The 17433-nt window shown below is 51.0% G+C and overlaps 1 protein-coding gene across 1 annotated transcript; it reads right to left on the reverse strand.

Moving 5' to 3' along the window:
• Positions 1-4919: 4919 nt before the first annotated feature.
• Positions 4920-13657, reverse strand: BCL6 (B-cell CLL/lymphoma 6). Its single transcript, XM_008644564.2, has 9 exons — positions 13567-13657; positions 12391-12558; positions 11092-11313; positions 9970-10953; positions 9175-9356; positions 7925-8092; positions 6734-6864; positions 6167-6304; positions 4920-5262 (listed from the first exon to the last, which is right to left on the reverse strand). Exons 2-9 carry the CDS (start codon positions 12549-12551, stop codon positions 5119-5121), a joined length of 2130 nt encoding a protein of 709 aa, XP_008642786.1. The 5' UTR covers positions 12552-12558; positions 13567-13657; the 3' UTR covers positions 4920-5118.
• Between the last annotated feature and the right edge of the window lie 3776 nt (positions 13658-17433).

Raw genomic sequence — 17433 nt, forward strand, 5'->3', positions numbered from 1 at the left:
GAAGGGAAAGGGAAAATGAAAGGGAAAGGGAAGAGAAAGGGGAAGGAAAAGGGAGATACATGGGAAAGACAAGGGAAAGATCAGCACAAACACATGCAGAAGCACAGCTGAACAGGCTGAACTGAGAGTTATATACCATGTATAATATGAGAGTGAAATACCAGGGTGTTTACCTGTACTACTGCAGTGGCTGACAGGAGTCAGGGATGGGGCTGTGTTTGAGGCTGTACAGAGAGATGCTGGCCTGTGCTACGAGGATTTACTAGCATAAGGCAAGAGATGATGGGTACAGGTGGATGAGCACACAAAATCAGGAAATAATACAGGACTCTGCTTTCTCTCTGTATATAAATCTCCCCAATAAACACCACCTCTATTCAGCCTGGAAAAGGCTCCGGGGAGACCTTATAGCACCTTCCAGTACCTAAACGGGATTATAGAAAGTTGGAGATGGACTTTTTTACAAGGGCATGCAGTGATAGACAAAGGGGAATGGCTTTAAACTGAAACAGGGACAATTTAGGTTAGATATAAGGAAGTAATTCTTTACTGTGAGGGTGGTGAGGAATAGGTAAACTTGAGAAGCTGCGGATGCTCCATCCCTGGAAAACCAGGCTGGATGAAACTTTGAGCAACCAGATCTTGTGGAAAATGTCCCTGTCCACGGCTGGAACTGGATGATCTTTAAAGTCCCTTCCAGCCCAAATTCCGTAATTCCAGACTCCGTGCTCAAACTCCGTCTTCCACTGCCCTCTTGTGGAGACTCGGCAGAATGCAGCGGAGCGCCCCGGCCGGCCCCAGCCGCAGCCCCGGCCCCGGGGTCGTCCCTCCACGCTGCCTGAAGGAATAAAGCGTCCCTTCCCCGAGCCCTGCTCACTCCCCTGGACTCTGAATCCCCATTTCCATGCTGGGCCTTCCTGGCAACCAGCCATTTCATAGGTTTGGTGCTGACCTTCCCTCTGAATGCCAGCCTGTCTCTGAAGCTGCGTTTTCCAAGGGCAAACAACCCAGCAGTACCGACACGGGCAGGGCTGAGCAGTTCAGTGTTTGTGGGCATAAAGCAGGCATAGAACAGGTGTAGGGCAGCTCTGTGTGTGACGGCTCCCTTGCCTCTCCAAACACCATCCGTGCCAGATGCCTGCAGGCCTTTGACCGTGGATTGTTATCGCTGCAGCTGAACTGCCTGGAAAAGCCATGACATCACTGTTTAAAAAAAAAATAAAATCCGTCAGGAGGAGAAAACCGTGCTCCGGCAAAATACAGTATTTATTTTGCCAGTGCAGCTGAGCAAGTCAATGGGAAATAGAGGTTGTGGCTACACAGCTGCTTGTCTGGGGCAAGTGGAACTGTCAGCTGTCCTCAGCCGCTTCCAGAAGTGACAACTGCAGTAACCAGAGAGGCGGTGAGCTCAAAGGCAAGCAGGTCCTGACAGGGAGGGGAGAAACCTAAATATGTGTGTCAAATGAGAGCAGTATGTGTGTCAAAACCCTGTCATGAGGACAGCCAGGTTTACTAAACATTAAAAACCCACCAGGGAAAGGTAGAAAGGGAAAGCGAGGGAGCAAGGTGGGAAAGCAAGATTTTGCTGTTGTCAACACTTCAGGCAATGCTCTATTTGTGGTCCTTTTTCCATCATCCTCTGTCTAACATGAGTAAGTTGGTGAGGGCTCATGCTGGCCTTAGCCTGTGGGGTGAAAAATAGGCCCTTGCCCAGAAGGATGCTTGGGAAGACCTCACTCCATGAAATGCCTGCCCCACAGCAGGCAGGTGCTCTCTGCAGGCTGCCAGGCAGCTGTCCCGCCCAGCCAAATCAAACAGGAGCAGAGAGAGGCTGCCTCCAGCTCATTGCTCAGCCCTCACCTTTTTGTGGGGCTTCTTCTCATGCCAGCAGATCTGATCTGCTGGGAGGCAAGCCAGAGGAGCTGGGGGTTAGAAAATCATAGAATGGCTTGGGTTGGACGTGATGCTAAAGATCATCTTGTTACAACCCCCTGCCATGGGCAGGGACACCTTCCACTAGTTACAGATACTCAAGGCCTCATCCAGCCTGGCCTTGAACACTGCCATGCATTCGACATCCACAGCTTCTCTGGGCAACCTGTTCCACTGCCCCACCACCATTATGGCTAAGAATTTCTACCTAATAGCTAATCTAAATCTACCCTCCTTCAGCTTAAGGCCTTTCCCCCTTGTGCTATCACTACATGTCCTGGTGAAAAGTCCCTCTCCAGCTCTCTTGTGGGCTCCTTTTAGGTACTGTAAGATGCTCTAAGGTCTCCCTGGAACCTTCTCCAAGCTGAAAAGCCCCAATTCTCTCAGCCTGTCCTCATACAAGACATCTGTCACCAGCTTAGCGGCTCTCTTCTGGACTCATTCCATCAGGTCAATTGTCTTCCTTGCGCTAGCGGCTGCAGAGCTGGATACAGTACTACAGGTGGGGTCTCACAAGACCAGAGTAGGAGAAGTTAAAAAGTTTAATTTTTAGCCTGAAACAACATGTTTATTTAGAGGCAAACAGGAAAAGGCAACTGCTTTGTCTTTAGATGAGCACATACAGCAAGAGCTCAAAGATGTTATAAGGAAGAACAGCAGACTTAAAAGCCACAAACTCACAAAGATGAGAACCAGCCACTCCATCCAGGTCAAATCCAGAGGCTATGCCAAGCAAGGCAATTCCTCAGGAGAAACTTCTCTAAGAATAGCATTGCCATTATTGGTCATCATGATCCCACTTATGCGGCCCAAAAGCATCTTCATAGCTTCTGGTCCTAAAAATGTTCCGCTAATGTCAGCAATAGTCGTCTCAGCCTGCTGTGACCATCAGAAGACTGAGTCAGAGCAGAGAGGATCCTGCAAAACAGCAAATTGGTTCTCCCTCTTCCTGCAATTTTCCTGCCGTGCAAGGCTGCTTTGGTTGTCTCACATCCACCTCTGTCCCATGGTGTGTTGAAAAACACATCCTCTTCATCTCCAGCTCCTCCTTAGTGCAGCCCCTCCTGACCCTGCAACCAGCCAGGCCCTCCCCTTCCTGCTGGTGCATCCAAGTCCCCCCACTGTGAATCATCTGGCAAGCCCTGAACCAAAATTATCCATGAGTTAACTAAATTCAAAATGAAACTCAGGCCCCACCCCAGGCCATGCTGAGCTGCGCCTGGGCTCCACACCAGTGCTGGTTCCAGCCAGTCCTGCCTGTGTAAGGCAGAAAAGTTTTTTTCCGTGCGGCTCGTTGAAGCGATCTCAGAGCAGCACAGAGCTGCCGGGCTGCCTGCACAGAGCTCAGGGCCTGGGCACTCCAGGCTTCTCCCAGCAAGCCACAGCCACCCAAAGACAGCACAGCAGCTCCTCTCCCTGCCAGGGCGAGCCCAGGGACTTCCTCAGGCTGGGCTGTCTCAGCTCTGGCCCAAAGCCCATGGACAATGGCTGGAAGCAGAGATGCTCTCGGCCAGTGAGGTCCTGGATGGGGTTACAGACCCTGCTCCACTGAATCGTCTCACAAGGCAGGCAGAACAGCAGGCCTCCACCATCCCAGGCTCTGAAAAGAGGAGCAGCAGGCAGCCATCTCCCCTGAGCAATTCTGGCAAGTGCACTGGATTCCAGGAAATATAAATAACTACCCAGCCATCTGGAACTGTCCCTGGGCTGGTCAGCAAAGGTCTCTCCCAGGCTCTGCCCTGTTCCTGCTGGCTACTCAGTGCCAGTGCAGAGAGTATCAAGGGGGTGGCACACTTCCCCACCCGGATCCAGAGTCCTGCTCACACCTCCTGCCAGAGACCACCTTCATTCAATGCTGGAACAGGCCCCTGCCTCCAACACAAGGCCAGAGCCACACCAAGCCAAGAGCTCACACCAGATTGTGGGATGCTCAACCCCTTCCCCGGGCACCAGCAAGGCTCCCAGGTGCTCAAGGAGAAGGACAGGCAAGAACAGACCTCTCACTCCATCATATGTCACTTTTCTTCATTTTATTCTTTTATTTGTACAGCTATATTTTACAGAACGCATTAATGCAGTTTAGACACAGCCCAAACCCTGTCTCCCGAGATTGTTTATAACACAAGCATGTAAAATAAGACAAAAAAAAAAATCCAAAACAAAAAAAAATAAAACATTCCCCCACTAAAGAGTTCCACCAAAACTCCTTTTGCAACATCAGGCTGTACCTTGAAGAAACTGAGCTCAATATAGTCCATACACTGAAAACTTCCATTGAAAAGAAAGGCACCGTGCGAAACCACATTTTACATATATACAGACTGAGAACTAGAACAAAAAAATTACACTTTATTATTATTTTAAATTCCTTCTGCAGCTTTGTTGGTTTAATACACACTTTTTTGTAAATTGTAAACCTTCACTTGCAAAAAAATACAAATACACTGATGCATTTAGACAAAATATTTTCTTACTTGTACAGATGCAATACTTTAAAATATCTCCTTAAGTGCTCTATCATAATAAAGATTCTCAGAGTGGCTTCTGCCTGCAGAGTCCAACTGAGCCTTTAATGCATTTTATATATTTTTAATATAGCTTTTTTAAAAATCTATATATATTTATTTTATATATATATTTATATATTTATATCTATATATATTTACAGCTCTGCCATAGATTCCTTCACCTTTGGTTAAAAAAGTTAAAGCCCTCTCTTTAATAGCATACTTTCTCTTTAAAAGAACACACATTTTGCATACAAAAGAAAAAAATCTGTTCCCATAAATCAACATTACATTCCTCATCTTTAAACGGCAAAGGCTGTGAAGGTTAGACTCCAGAGTTTATCAACACTCCACTGCACAGACATTTAAAATGACTATTTTTAATTTTTTTTATGTTTTATTTACAGTAAGATCTGAATAATTTTATTTTTTCTTTTTGTTTCACATAACTGGGAAAAATAAAACCCGTGTATTTGTAAATTTTTTTTAAATTTCTAATGTTTTTCCACCTATCTGTACTATGGGTTTAGAGGCACTCCATCATGTGATGAATATTTTTTCTTTCTCTCTCTTCTTTTTTTTTTTTTTTTCCTCTTTTAAAGTGTTGCAAGTATCCTTTGGACAGCTTCTCCCCCCCCATGCCCCCCAAGACGACCTCCTCCTGGGAAATCCTCTGCCTTCAGCAGGCCTTGGGGAGCTCCGGAGGCACCTCGCTGGCCGAGATGCGGTACTGCACCTTGGTGTTGGTGATGGCCCCGTGCTTCTGCCGCAGGTGGAGCCGCAGCTGGCTTTTGTGGCGGAAATGCAGGTTGCACTTCTCACACTGTGGGGCGACAGGCAAAGGCAGAGGGTGTGAAATGCCACGGCAGGGGACACGTCCTTCCCCGCGGGCCACCAAATACCTGCTCTCCGCCAGAGACCCGCGGACACTGCACCCACTAAACAGGTGGACGAGGGAAAAAGTGGGAAAGCAGTGGGAGGAGCAGCACGTGGGGGCCCACCATCCCAGGCTTTCAGCAGCAGATGTTGGTTTATGGGATGCACAAAGGGCAAAGTCCCTCAGGAGATGACTCTGGGTCTGACAGACATAACACCAAGCTCCATATCTAGGCGATCAAACCAGCTACAGGGCTATTTCTAGAGCTGCTTTTGACCTCTGCCAAGCTGGATGGCTCCAGGACGTTTAGATGTCAATCCCTGCTTGGATTCTCTCTCTAGTAGATGGTGAAAGCCAGGAAAGCCCCAGCAAAAAGCTGGGAGCCCCCAGGGCTGCAAGCAAGGCAGGACAGGCTGCTTGCTGGGTGCGATTATCACCATCAGAGGGGAGCTCAGGCCAGGCTGTCTGCTCCTTTCCCCCATCTCTGCACACCACAGGCAGCTGTAATTTAAGCCATAGCTATTTGAAGAAGTGTGACCTTCTTCCAAATGGGATGGAAGAAAAGAGCAACTAAGATGTACCCAGCTTGGGCTGCATGTCAGTGTTTCCAACACAGCCATGCCTGAAAAAATACCACATCAGCATCAGCTAATGCCCAGGAGGGAAATGGGGCACGAGAAGCAGGGATGTGACCTTGGTGCAGGGCCTCGTGAGGCTGGCAAAGGGCATTAGGATGCTGCAACCAGCCCATGTGAATGCCCTCACATCTTCCCAGCCCCCCAGGCTTGGCAGCATCCTCCCCCAGCCCAAGCTGAGATTTCCCACCAGCAAAAAAAGCAGGGCCACTCACATGATACGGTTTCTCTCCTGTGTGGATTCGAAGGTGACTTTTGAGGGTCTGCAGGTGCCGGAAGCGTGTGCCACAGATCTCACAGGGGTACGGCTTCTCTCCGGTGTGAATGAGCACGTGAGCACGGAGATGGGCCACCTGCAGAGAGCAGCTCTGGGTCAGGACAGCCCCAGGGAAGAAGGCATCCCACTGGGAGCAGGGGTATCCCTGTGGGAATGGGGTTCTGCCCAGACATCTTTTTTGGTCTATTGGGTTCCAGCTGGGAGTCAGGGCCATGTGTCTGAGGTCTGCTATCTCCAGTCCTTAAGACCAAACGGAGCAGAATAGCTACAACCAGCAGTCAGGCTTCCTTACTAAGCCAAACTGCCCCCCTCAAACCTTAAGGTCCATATCTACCCCATGGCACCATGGGAAGAGCTGCTCAAGGTAGCAAGCTGGGCCATCATCAGCCTCCTCCCTGCCATGAGGGATCACCAGTCTTGGTGGTGAAGATCTGCCAGTCTTGGGCAGAAGCTCTGCCTACACCCCACCTCCCCAGGGACTGCAGGTCCCAGAGGCTACACGTACCTGGACAAATCTGGCCCCGCAAGTCTCACACTTGTAGGGTTTCTCTCCAGAGTGGATGCGTGTGTGGGTTTTCAGGTTGGCTGGTCGGTTGAACTGTGCCCCGCAGATGTTGCAGCGGTACGGCTTTTCTCCTGCAGAGCCCAAAGAAAGGGTGAGGGATTAGCTACAGGTGTGTTCAGCACCCAGGATCCGTGGTGCCCCCCAGAGCTAAGTCCCTTCAGGTGCCAAGCCCCATGGCATGAAGCACTAGCCCTGACTCCTGTCCCTTTTGGAGATGGCTGTGGACAAGCAGCATTGGTCAGGGTGTCTAGAGAGCAGGATGAGCCCAGCAGGTAGCTTTTCTCTTTTGGATTAGGAGCTGAGGCCTTCAGGACAAGACAGGAAGTCAGGCAGGTCTGCCACCAAGGATTAACAGCATCGTTCCTCCTTATCCTACATCTCCCTACAGCTGTTAGTAATCACCCTTGAACCCTGCCCTGGCACTTGTGTTGTCTCAGTCCCCTGCACAGCCCTCCTGGAGCTCAGCTGCGACTGCGGGAATTTGGGTCTAATTCAGTGCAGCAGCACTGAGTTGTCAGCCCAGACTTTCCTTCCCCAGCTTGTGGACTGGCTTTTGACATGTTAAGCATTAAAAGCATGAAATAAAATAAGCCCTAGGTTTGTCAGCAAATGACTAAACCCTTAATATCCTCTTCCTTTCTCAGCTTTCATTGTGCTGATTCAGAGTCCATCCATTCACAGATTTTCCCATCAGCAGAGTTTATGCTAAGCAAGGTGTGACCTGGATTTCTAGGATGTAAAAATAAATCTCAGACTTCTCCCTAAATGTTCTGATTATTTTTAAATTTTTTTTTGCTTAAGTCTACCACAAAGTTACCTGGAGGCTGCACATTTGCTCCCAGCTATGCATTTTGCAAGACACCTTTAAAAATAGTGATGCTCAGTGCTTCACAGCAAAGGAGGTTGTGTTCCACCCCTGCTGCAAGGGCAGGTATCTCCCCCACTCCCAGGCTTGGTGCTCTGTCCAAGGGCTCTCTGGCTGTGCCAAGTAAAGCACCTTGCTCTTCCCACCAGGGACAGCTTGTGACACAGAATAGAGGATGCTGCACCCGGCACAAACCCAGCCATAAACACCCACATGCTCACCAACCCACAGCCTCCCCAAAGCTGTCCCCACAGCCAACACTGTACCTGTGTGGACGGTTTTGTGGCTGGCGAGGTTCCCCTTGTAGCGAAAGGAGGCCTGGCAGCGGTCGCACTTGTAGGGCTTGTCACTGTGGACTTGCAGAGAGTGTCTCTTGAGAGAGGCCTCCTCGGAGAACCGGCAGTCACACTCGTTGCAGAAGAAGGCTCCGTTCTCTGGGAGGGCAGAGAGGACAGCAATCAGATGGGCAGTGCATGGGCCACCTTCTTTATAGGCTATGGGATGGATTTGGGATGGAGGAGAGGGGCAGCCAGAGCAAGCGTTGCAACAAGCAGCCAAGTGCAGATGTTCATGTTCAGTCGTGCTTGCACCGTGCTGTTACCTCCTGACCTTGCGCACACAGCAACAACATGCGTTTGAGAGAGCAAAGTCACCACGAGCCCTCGTTTAGAGCTCTCTCTTTCCTTTAGTGACACACAGGCTGCTTCCAAGAAGCCAGCATTTCACCTGGACATCTTTCAGAGAGGTCCATGAAAGCACTCAAGTTATCAGGCATCCTCTGAAGGATGCTCAGCTCTGGAGCAACTCCTGCACCTTTAGAGGTCTTTAACCTTTACGTGTACAGAAGTCTGCCTTGAGCTTGGGAAGACAATCACCACCCAAATCACAAGGCAGGTTCCCCCACTAGGAGGGTGCCCAACTCTTAAATGTTGTGTTGAGTGTTACCACAGTGAGGTTCCCTCCTTGGATCCCTGCCCACACTACAGGTGGCAATGCTGCATTCCCCCTCCCTGAGCTACAGGCAGATGAGTGCACAGATACCTGTCTTTGGGCTTGTGGGGTTTTGCAACAAGATTGCAAGCCCCATTATCTGTATTTCCCCAGATGTGCATACTGGGCTCCCCGATAATAAAGATATCATGACGGATGCGTGAGACATGCCAGCTTGCCCAATCCCCATTACGGTCATTACATCTGTCAGGCTTGCTCTCCTGTGGTGCTGGTGGGGTGGGGTGCACTTGTTTCCTGTCCTTACCTGCCAGGTTTGCAGCAGGTGACTAACACCCTGCACAAGGTATCTGGATGGTGCTGGGGAAAGGGAGGAAGGAAGCAACTCCCATGTACATGTGTCCCTCATATGCTTGCACACAGCTGGGCAGACACTTAAGAGAGGGCTGTAAAGCACTGTGGGGTCCACCAGCATCAGGGACAGGTCAGACTGTGTGTTTGATCACAGGGCACTCAGTGATGGTTTCAACTGCTGGTTGAAAAAGATGACCACGGATACGAAACTCACCGCAGCTGGAGTCAGAGTATTCAGACTGGGTTTCCCCCATCTCTTCTCCAAAGTTTGAGCTGGGGGTATGAAGGCACATCTCAGTATGTTGTGGGGACTGGCAGCCACAGGAGCTGCACTTCGATGAATGCATGTACAGTGGGGACTGCCCTTCGCTGCTCCGAGGGGACCCATCCCGGGACCTGTGGAAGGACAGCAACGTACACAGCCGTGAGAAGGCTCTTGCTGTGCTCCATACCAGACCCTTGTTTGCACCCCTCCCAACACAAGGGACAGACGTGTTTTTTGGGGACATCTTTGTGGTGAGATGCACAGCATAGCCTTGATCAGCAACAGGTCCCTAAGCCTCAAACCTTCAGGTGCCCATCACCAAATGACCTCAAATGTCTTTAGAAACATCCAGGTCCAGAGGATAGCATATTGTTCCCTGACACTTTGGCCACTCCAATGCTTACAGCCAACAGTAAAGCTTGAGGCATAGGGAGTCTGGTGGAAACACAGGCTAGGCAAATCCAGGCTCCAGAAATCATCCAGAGCTGCCAAAGTTACCCAGGGATTCACAACCCAGTGTTCCCAGTTCCTTTGCCAGTCCAGGCTGGCACCACTACAGTGGGGATGGTGGGCACTCAGACAATGTCACGAGCAGCTCTTCACCAAATGCAGGGGCTTCCATCTGCTCGTGACTGGACTTCCCAGCTCAATGCCACAGATATTTCACACTTGCAAACCCTCACCAACAAGGCAGGAAGTCCTATTTCTCAGGGGGGAGGGATATGGGGGTGGAAGTCTTCTCACCTGTTAACAATATTGTTGAGTCTGCTTGCTTGTGGGATAGTAGAGTCTTCACCATTCACGCTTATCTTGGTGGGGGATTGCACATTGAGATGCTCTGGCTCCATGGACTGCTGGCAAGTAGACATGGGCACGTAGGTGCGAGGAGAGAGGGTTCCCATCTCGTTCTGGTCAGCGCTGTCTTGCTTGGTGTTCTGGTTGAGAGAGTTGAGGACAATGAACTTGTACTTCTTCCAGTTGCAGGCTTTGGGGTCTGTGGGGCTCTTGGTGAAGAGGGAGCTGGAGTTCTGACCGATACGGGCATTCTTGCTGCTGCTGGACTCGGTTGGCGAGTTGGGCTGACAGTCTGACTTCTGTGGGCTCTGGGGGCTGATGAGTCCCTTGCGGTCCAGGGGTGTGTTGGTGGGCTCAAAGTGTTGGCTGATCTCGTCCTCTGAAGAGGTCCGCTCCTCCTCTTTGGCCACTTTGTCGCAAGGGAAGTAGGGATTGTTCCGGATTGAAGGGATGACAGGTTTGGGCCCAGAGGCCACGCTGTAGTGCATGTCACTCCTGGCTTCCTCAGCAGCACCTTCTTTCGGAGCATAGATGGTGGCGTGGCACATGTTGGCAGAGATGTCGGTAATGGTTCTCACGTACTCAGTGGGGATTGTCCTGGAGCTGTCACACGGCAGGATCCTCTCCTTGGGGAAGGCACCTGCCCTTGAGAGTTCAGAAAGAGGCATCCTCATCTCCCGCAACTCATCATCCACCAGGAAGCTATTTAGAGGGAGAGGGCTGTATCCGTGGTAGGAAATGGGGGATCCAGACAAACTGTTGATCAAGCCAGGTGCAAAGGCCCTCCCATTGCAGAGGGACCCGTTTTGAAGAGGCATGCCGCTCTCCGAGACATCCCTGCTCCGATAAGCCATCACTTCTGGGTGGCCTAGCATCCGTCCAGCCAAAAACTCTTCCCTTGGGGTCTTCACAGCAGACACCATCTCTGCTTCACTGGAATTCGGGAAAACAGGAGAGAGACAAAGTAATTTTCAGCCCGGAAAGATGCATTTGCAGATACTTTGTCAGTTCTTCCCCTGCCCACCCAAACACACAGTCCCAGGCTCTTCAAAGTTCACCAAGGGCACTCACCTAGACTTGACAAACCTTCGGCAGGTGTCAACCACGTGCTCCATCTGCAGGTAGAGTGCTGTGGCCATCACAGCCATGATATTGTTCTCCCTCAAGTTTAGGCGGGAGGTATACATGAAGTCCAAGAGGATGCAAAACCCCTCAGGGTTAATTTCAGGGTCCAGGTTGATGACATTCAAGTTGCACTTGAGCTGGTCAGTGAAGATGCTGTAGAAGAGGCCACTGCAGTGGGGAGACAGTAGAGAGGACAAGTGTTATGACAATTCAAAGAGAAAAAGGAGAATTTGTATGAAATCCCTGAGTACAGAGGGGTTTGAGAATGGGAAGGGAGGAGGAGGAGGCAATTACAGAATTCCCTGAGCTTCCCCCTTATTATCAAGCTTGGTTTCTCAGCTTAGTAAGCGTCTTTTGCACTGCACTTTTCCCAACTGGAACAGCCTGCTTTTAGATCTCACCTGCTCAACAACGCCCCACTGCCTCCATTTAGTAATTCCCCAGCTTTTTTGGTTTTTTTCCATTGTTGTTCTACTACCATCCCCTTCCTACTATGACTCATTTCTTTCAGAAGCCTCTTGAGGCATACACACACAGCACACACAGTCTTAAACCAGAAAAATAAAAAAAAAGGAGAAATGTTGCCAAAACATTTTTCAGATATTTTAATAGTCAAAGCTTGACTTTTTGAAATCTTTATACCATGTCAGCAAGAGAACCTGGAAGGCATTTGCTGTAATTCAGTTGGGCAATAGTGGGATATTAATTAGCATTTACTAGGAAGGAACTCCAGCAATCTTAGGAGCTGGAAAGGGATTTTGGACCCCATCAGGCTTAAAAAAAAATAAAAAAAAAGAATTAAGTAAGGTGGGTGCAGCCAGCAGTCTGGAAGCCAGGGAGGAATAGCTCTAAAAATAGCGGTGGCAGGGGACACCTCGGTCACAGAGGACTCGCTCACCCCAGTGAGCATCCAGCCCTTCCTCTTCTATCCTGTCCCTGTGGCACATTTGTGCTTTGCCTTCAGGGATGTGCCTCACATCTGCTGCGCTCCCGTTGGTCTCCATGGGCTGTGTGTGGGCAGATGTGGGCACACAAGGAGAGAGGTGAGGGCAGCACACTGGAGGGAAGTGGTCTCAGCTCTAATCCCATTACAGGTACAAACTTCTTGGCAGCCCCTTTCAGTTCTGCTTCTCTGCCTCTTGTTTCTCCATGAATCCCACAAGCCCTCTCAGGACTGCAACAGTGTGTCTGGAGGCCAAAGCCTGAGGGAGCAAGAAGGAAGGCAGGGAAGGACCCTGCTCTCACCTGCAGGCCATCAGGACTGTTTTGTGGGCTCTAAACTGCTCCCGGTTCACGATGATGACAACATCAGTTAGGATATCCCGGCTTCTAAGGCGGTTGAGATTGAGGAGGACGTCGCTCGCGTGGCGGGTGAACTGGATGCAGCTGTCTGCCGGCGAGGCCATCTTGAGTCTGCGTGAGACACAAGCATCAGAGGAAGATGAGAAAGGAGAACAGCCAGGCAAGTACTCTAAATCCAGGGAAGAGACAGCTGCTTCTCTAGGACATGCTCAGATGGCCATCTGCTCCTGGTAGGGGCAGCAGCAGCTCCTTGGTCCCAAGGCAAACAGCTCTGCACCACACCAAGCTCTTGCCAGGCTGCCTAGTGAGGTCCCTGAGCCGATAGTGAGACCTGGCATGTCTCATCCCACCCAGCAAGCTGGTGGGGGAAGGCAATCAGACCTTCCTGAGGATTAGCTAACCATCATCTCTTTCTCCCTGCCTCACCCATGGCAGCCCCACCCCAGCCCACTCAGGTTCATCTCCACAAGCCTTCCAACATAGCTCCTAGCCTTCCAACCTCCCTCAGGAGCCATCCTCCTCACCTGTGTGATGTCTGGCTGTAAACCCAGCCACAGGAATCAAAACAAGCCTTAAGGTCCCAACTGAAGTCGAATTATTTCAACATCTAGAATATCCAGCCCACAGTAGAACACCAGCCCTCACCCAGGAAACTACCTTCCTACTCCCAAGTGGTGGCCACTCTGGAGAAGACCTGTCCACAGTTTCCCAATTAACTGGTGAGGAGTAGAACTCATCCAACCTGCTGGGCTGCTACCCACACCATGGCCCAGTCCCTCCCCGTGAGCAAGGTTCACATTAGTCGAGGAATATGAAGCCTTCCCCCAACACAACACCTGCTGACCCATCTCAGAGATGTCCTCCCAATCAGCACCGAGGATGGCCCACATCTCCCTGAGGTTTGGGCTGGAATATGCATCTTTCGTGTCAAATTCTTCCACAATCAATCCCCTCCCCTACTCCTGACTCCTCCCTCCCCAGTGGCACATGAACATACAGCAGTTTCTACAGAGCAGCTGCTCTCCCAAAAACAAATTCCAGCTGGGTCTAATGAAACAGTTCATTAAGGAAAGGGGGAGGGAGGTTAGGAGGGAAAGCAAAAAATTTAAATTTACATACCCAATGCCTCAATTCACAGTCCAAAAGTTTCTTTCAAACCTACAAATAAAGCACAAGAAAACAAACACCACATTAGCTGGTAATTATGAATTGGCCCAGGCAGGTCACAAGGCTGCTGTTTCGCTCAAGTATCAGTTGGATAAAAGCTAGAGATAACAAACCTTCTACTCTCCAGTGAGGTTAACATTTGTTTCTTCTGGTACAGTACATTCTTATCACAACCACAGGCTTTGAGAATGCAATCATAGCTTCTTCCACACCCTCTAGCCCAAACCATGGGCGTATGCCAAGGAGATTTTCATTTCCATGACTCAGGAACTTAAAGGCAGGTGGGGAAGGGAAGTCAAGCAAGAATTTTCTCACCACTTCTTTCGGAGATAACTCTTCCCCTGCCAAGACTGAATTCCTGTCCGGTGCCACATTCAAGACCCATGCCGTACTCCCAGCACCTTGTTAACAGGTATGACATACACACAAACATCTGCCACTCTGCTCAGAAACCCACATGCTCCAGCCACTGGTAAAAACGCCCTGGGATGGGATTGCTGAACAGATTTGGGAGGATATAGGCATCAAGTACCAAAGTGACTTGGCCAGGACTGCAAAGGAAGCAGTGGTGGAAACAATGAGGACGCAGAACAAATGCCCCTTCCCCTTGCTGCTGCCAAAGCCTTCCCTTAAACCACAAGCTGTGTCTCCAGGCACTGGCTTCACCAGCAATGTAGCTGGGGCAGAACAGCAAGGAAACACAGGAGTTAATTGCCTTCCAGAACTCATACTAATCCTCCAAAATTTACTTAAAACCAAACCAAATTTACTTGGCACCAATGCAGGAAGAAGGTCCTCAGGCAGTTGCCCCAGCAGCTAGAAGCACAATTAATAAGTGAGCCAACAAACCCCAAGACCTTCATCACACTATTTTGAGGACCAATCCCCAGACTATTAAGACTGCCAGGCGCTTGCAGAAAGCCCAGTCATCCCTGTAAGGACAAGTGCTGCCTTCCCTCTCCCTTGCAGGAGATGTGCAGGTCTGGAGCCCAAGCTCCCCTCCCATCCCCAGAGCCACTGGGATGAAGAGATGAGATTTAAGGCAAGGTATCATGCGCAAAACCCAGAGGGTGTCTTACAGCTTTATTCCAGCCATCAAACACAAATCTTCAGAGCCGCTCTGAGCCTGGCCAGCTTAAAACTTTATGCACATACAAAAAGTGACTCATTTCCCAAATACTGCAGACTCTGACCTTTCTGTACATGCTCACTGCCAGCCACTCACTGCCGTCAATTGCAAGCCAAGGGACTCACAGCGCTCTGCAAGGAGCCCAGCACACATCCCTGTGTCCACATGAGCAGATGTGTGCGTTTGGGGCAGCTGGCTGGCACCCCAACCTCACCCACAGTGGCAGACATACCCTGCCAAGCTCTGGGGAGTCACCTCAGTGTCACAGAGGAGATGAGGTGACCCACTTGTAAACCAACAAAGTTACAAACAGCAAGATGAACGCTGCACCCGTGAGCATCATGCGAGAAGCTGCTATGGTCACCAAATTCCCTTATCCACAGCGAGGGCACAGCACTGCCCGGGGGGATACCCAGCTTCTCTCCCAGACCTGGACCCCAGCACAGCCCCCTCCCCACCCTTCCAAATAATCCCTCCCAGCACAGCACTGCGTCAACACCCACAGCCCCAAGAACTGGGCAGGTGCATCCCAAGCAGCTCCCGGCTGCAGGATGTGGGCATGCAAAGGGAAAGGGACTTTCCTTCCCCTCGCTGTGCTGAGTCGGGTTAACCCTGTCCCTTCCAGTCCCCACACAGCACCAGCTCTGGACCCCAGCACAGGAGGATACTCAGACCAGAGAGAACAGAATGGCAACAAGGACCAGAGACCAGTGATGGAGGATCAGAAAAAAACCACTGCAGCCAAGCATGGTCTTTGCCATCCAACCCCCCTCAAATCCCATGAGGCTCCTCCAGGCTCAGTTGGGGCCAGAGCATCATCCCACACCCCCCATCCAGTTTTCCTGCCCAGTACCTTGCAGGTGTGGGCTCTCCAGCAGTGCTTGAGGTTGTGTGCCTGGGCTTGCTATGCCCATAGAGGAAGATCTGGAATAGGCGCAGGGCCCATTTTGGGGGTGGCCACACGGACTGTCACTGCTGTTGCCTTCCAGGAAGGCAATGGGTCTGCCCCAGTGGTTCAGGGAACAGCCCTTCCCTGCCGGCACCTCCCCGAGAAAACCCATTCCTGGAAAGGAGCCCAGTGCTGGCCCTGCCTTCCCTGCAGCTCAGAGAGCATGGGGAAGGTGCACCTTCATGTGGGGCAACCTCTTTCAGCTCAACCCCATGCGAAGGAGAGACCCTCTCTGCTCACTTACCCTAGGGCAGAGGGGACAACCAGGGACTTCCAATCCATTTTTCTGCCATGCCTCTCCATTCATCTACTCTCCCAGTTAGAGGAAATCCCTTTTCATCCATCCACCTCCCACTCTGGGCACAGGGAGGAACTCCTTGCTCCCCTATTCTTTTTTGCATGGGGAATACCCTGTGGTCTTAGCCCTTCTCCCACCCCCAAGTGCATAGCCAGGGAGGAGAGCACCAAAGACTTCCCCCTCCCTGGGCCCCAATCTCCTACCCCTCCAGAGCCTGCAGCGCCGACTCACTCACATCACCTTAGAGGAGTGGCTGGGTGAAATCTTCCTTCCCCACAGCCTCATCCCACACAGTGCTCCGAAACTGCCCGCCCAGGGGAAGCTCCATCCTGCCCTCCTCCTCCCCCAGTCCCTGCACCCTGCAGGGTCCCAGCCCCATGGGAACATCCCCACTGCCTGCCAGGGCGTGCTGCCAGCTGCCTCTCCACCCTGCCAAGGAATGTCTGGTTTCTCCAGAACAGGCATCAAGGGGACAACCAAGAAAATGAGGTGGGGTGTGGGTGGCTCCCCCAGCATAGCCATGGGTACTACATGCCACAGTGAAGAAGATGCTTTTAGCTGGGGGTGTGTGAGTGCCCAGATCAGCTTTCTGCTACCATGCAATCCAGGGGCACGAAGTGTCCTTTAGCTGTCACAGCAGGGTTTTATTAGTTTAGTAGCTTCTGGTGAGTGTCTAGGCCAAAACGTGGCTGGGTTAATAATAACCCACGAAGAGACTGAGAGAAGTCCACAGCGTCAGCACAGATCAAAAGCAGCATCACTAGTGCAAGCCCTGTCGTATTTTCCACCGTACCCTTTCGTGAGCGGATTGCACTTGCTCTATCGAGCGGTCTCAATCTGATCCAATTTCCTGCCAGCAAACAAATGTTTCTAGGAAATGCAATACATTATCTGGACGGGTTTATTATCAGCATTTGGAACCAGGAAAACTGCATATTTTCTCGAGCGCCGCAGGGAACTTTATAGTTCATACTTCAAAAGAGGTTTTAAAGGATTGCCCTTGAAAGCTGGCCCAGCTCAAGTCTCCACATTGTTTTGGTCTTTGCAGAAGAAAACGCAGAGGAGGGAGGGGGTAAGCACGTTAAAACTGGCTCCAGTGTTTTCCTACTAAAAAGGACTCCCCTGCCCTCTACGGAGCCAAGCTCTGGCTGTGAGGCAGCAGCAGTGCATGCCCTTGGGAAGCAAGGAGTCGAGCCTTCCTCAGCATTTCAAACGACCCCAAGCAATTTGGCACATTAATTTTTCAAGGGAAGGCAGGAACCATGTCCTGGCTCAAATCTAGGGAGCTACTCCAGAGAACAGAAGACGGACTCTGTGCCCTGCCAACGCTGAACCCTGCACTGAGATGCCGACCCGGCAACAGGGTGCAGCCGGAGCTGGGTGTCCCCAGCAGCTGAGCTGGGTCCCTGGCCCCCCTGGGCTCCCAGGAGGTGTCTGATCATC

Source organism: Corvus brachyrhynchos, unplaced genomic scaffold (genome assembly GCF_000691975.1).
Source record: "Corvus brachyrhynchos isolate BGI_N302 unplaced genomic scaffold, ASM69197v1 scaffold162, whole genome shotgun sequence".
NCBI classification, from domain to species: Eukaryota; Metazoa; Chordata; class Aves; order Passeriformes; family Corvidae; genus Corvus; species Corvus brachyrhynchos.